This window comes from Ammodytes marinus (assembly GCF_949987685.1).
Source record: "Ammodytes marinus genome assembly, chromosome: 13".
In the NCBI taxonomy this organism is placed as follows: Eukaryota; Metazoa; Chordata; class Actinopteri; order Uranoscopiformes; family Ammodytidae; genus Ammodytes; species Ammodytes marinus.
This window is the reverse complement of record NC_137217.1, coordinates 25,890,049-25,892,583: the sequence shown is the minus strand read 5'-3', so window position 1 is coordinate 25,892,583 and position 2,535 is coordinate 25,890,049. Positions and strand designations below refer to the sequence as shown.

General features: G+C 39.7%; 1 protein-coding gene across 1 annotated transcript; it reads left to right on the top strand.

Moving 5' to 3' along the window:
• The first annotated feature begins 1,359 nt into the window (after positions 1 to 1,359).
• hamp (hepcidin antimicrobial peptide) lies at positions 1,360 to 2,001 on the top strand. The gene is made up of 3 exons (XM_080040056.1): positions 1,360 to 1,477; positions 1,585 to 1,665; positions 1,873 to 2,001. Exons 1-3 carry the CDS (start codon positions 1,391 to 1,393, stop codon positions 1,978 to 1,980), a joined length of 276 nt encoding a protein of 91 aa, XP_079896182.1. The 5' UTR covers positions 1,360 to 1,390; the 3' UTR covers positions 1,981 to 2,001.
• The last annotated feature ends 534 nt before the right edge of the window (positions 2,002 to 2,535 follow it).

The following is a 2,535-nucleotide window of genomic DNA, read 5'->3' as shown; positions in this document are numbered from 1 at the left end:
GTTTTCTTACACTGACAGGTTAATTAATCTTAAAGTGTCTATTGCCACTCAGTGATAAGGGGGACAATTATTCTTAAACAAATTGAGTTGTGTGTTAACAAGCTGGGTTATTATCATTATGTCATTCGAAATTATATTTTCATAGTTTTGATTTCACACTGTTTAAAATATTTATGAACCTATGTTAACATGCTGTGTGGAATGGACTATGTAATTATGTTTTAATTAAACAAAAGCAGCTGTACTTTGTCCTTTTGTAGGTTTTTCACATTATGTATTTAAGAATATTATATTGAAATACAGACAATATAGGAAATAAAAAAGATGGATCAGGTCTTGAACATAAAGTTGTGATACGATACATTTCTTCTGTTAGGTTGAAACATTTGGATCAATGCACAGATTGCTGTACAGACATAATAATCTCATCGGATAACATTATATTTATCTTTTAAATAATTCATATTTTACTCTCAAAAAGAGTTTTTTTTAAATCCTGGCTCCTATTCTGCAGCTTTCATTTGGTTCAACTGCAGGTTCGTGTGTATAATGAAAAAACTGAATGAGTTGAGGGGCTAATTATTCCATTGGAGAGGTTGTAATTACATCCTTTAGACCGAGCAATGGCTTTTCCGAAGTGGCTACCTCCCCTTAGTGAAGGATTTCCTGGGTCGAAAACAAGTGCTGCTCAGTCTTCCGTGCAATAGATTGACCCATGCAGTCTTGGCCTTTGCTGTGGGAATCGCCACTGCTCTTTCCAGTGTGTTCCGGTAAAAAAGTCAAATTTTTCAAGAATCTCTTCAAGGACGAAGTGCTGTGTTAACACAAAATACATATTGCTCTCTAGTATATTGCAAAAAAAAAAGGATGTTCTCCACCGCTTCAGCAGCTTGTTCATGTGTGGAATTATGTGTTCTGTCTACGGCAAGTAATTTAACTTAAAAAGTGCATAGCTGATTTCACACTGCTGAATAGACACAATCATAATAGATCACAGAAATTCCCCATAGTGTTGCAGCTTTTTTTCTTTGAGGATTAGAAATTAGGGAGGTCAAAACTTCCCCGGTGGAGTTAGGTAACTGCTGCCAGGAATGGGCTGGGCCTGCCAGATGGGATGAAGCAACACTGAGCATGTGTATAAATACCAGGGCACTCTGCATTCTCAACAGTCAGACAGCAGAAGGACCTCTAAAGACAAGGGTCAACCAAAAGACCTGAAGACATCTACTCTCCCAGAACAATCACCATCCTTCAAAGGAGCTGAAGAACAAACTATAAAAAATATTCTGGTTCTCTTCGGTGGCCCCGACACCCATGAGACAGAAGACCCATCGACTCTACTTCTTCAAAGGATTTAATAACTGCACCGTTTAAACCCCCCACCGCTAAAATGAAGGCATTCAGCATTGCAGTTGCAGTGACACTCGTGCTCGCCTTTATTTGCATTCTGGAGAGCTCTGCCGTCCCATTCGCCGGGGTAAGAAATTTGACTTAAACCCTCGCTTCATTTGCTTGTTAACTTCTTAAATGTGTTGTCGGGATGCTGAGATGTGGCGCCTTAAATGTGCATAATTCATTTAACAGGGGCAAGAGCAAGAGGAGGAGGCAGGGAGCAATGACACTCCAGTTGTGGCACATCAAGAAATGTCAATGGAATCGTGGATGGTATGTTCAATTGACTGAATGAATTAAGCCAATTACTGTGAGCAAATTAAAATTTAAGTGGATGTGTTTTCCCCATGGAGTAGCCTAGCAAGCCCGGTGCTTGTCTCTCTCTCTCCACACAAGGAGAGGGATGAAACGCTGGAGATGAACACCTCACTCACTGTCTTTTGTTTCCCCCCCCCCCTCCCCTCCCCTCCCTACACACAGACGCCAAATCACATCCGGCAGAAGCGCCAGAGCCACCTGTCCTTGTGCCGCTGGTGCTGCAACTGCTGCAGGGGCAACAAGGGCTGCGGCTTCTGCTGCAAGTTCTGAGGATTCCCCGCAACAAGCACAAAATATTAAATTATTACGCTTTTTGTCTTACCAAGAAATGACCTTTTCTTGACCGTTTTTCCCAGCCTATGCTGCTCTGTTATTTTTATCTTTATTATTTTTTTTCAACAGAGGTATGATTCATGAAAGGGCACTGGAAATCTTTTTTTATTTATTTTGTACGTTTGAAAGCATTCATCCTGTAAGTTTTCTTTTGTAAGATCAATGGTTTTTTGTAATTAGTTTCTAGATACAATCCAGATGTGACTGTTTCTTCATCTGAATTATGTCCAACAAGTTGATATTTGTGACTGAATAAACCATGAACATTTGAAGCAACTTAAAAAAAAAGTGTTCGTGTTATTGGATATTTTATAGAGGTATCATGATCATCTGGGTTTATCATTAATATTATACTTGTACAGTGTGGGCGATAAATCCTGGTGAGATATTCAGTTTCTGTGTGAAACATATTGGTGGAACATTCGAGAAAGAACTGGAGTCAAAAGATTACCAGTAATGACACTGTGCCCCCTGCCTGCTCAGCTAGTTATT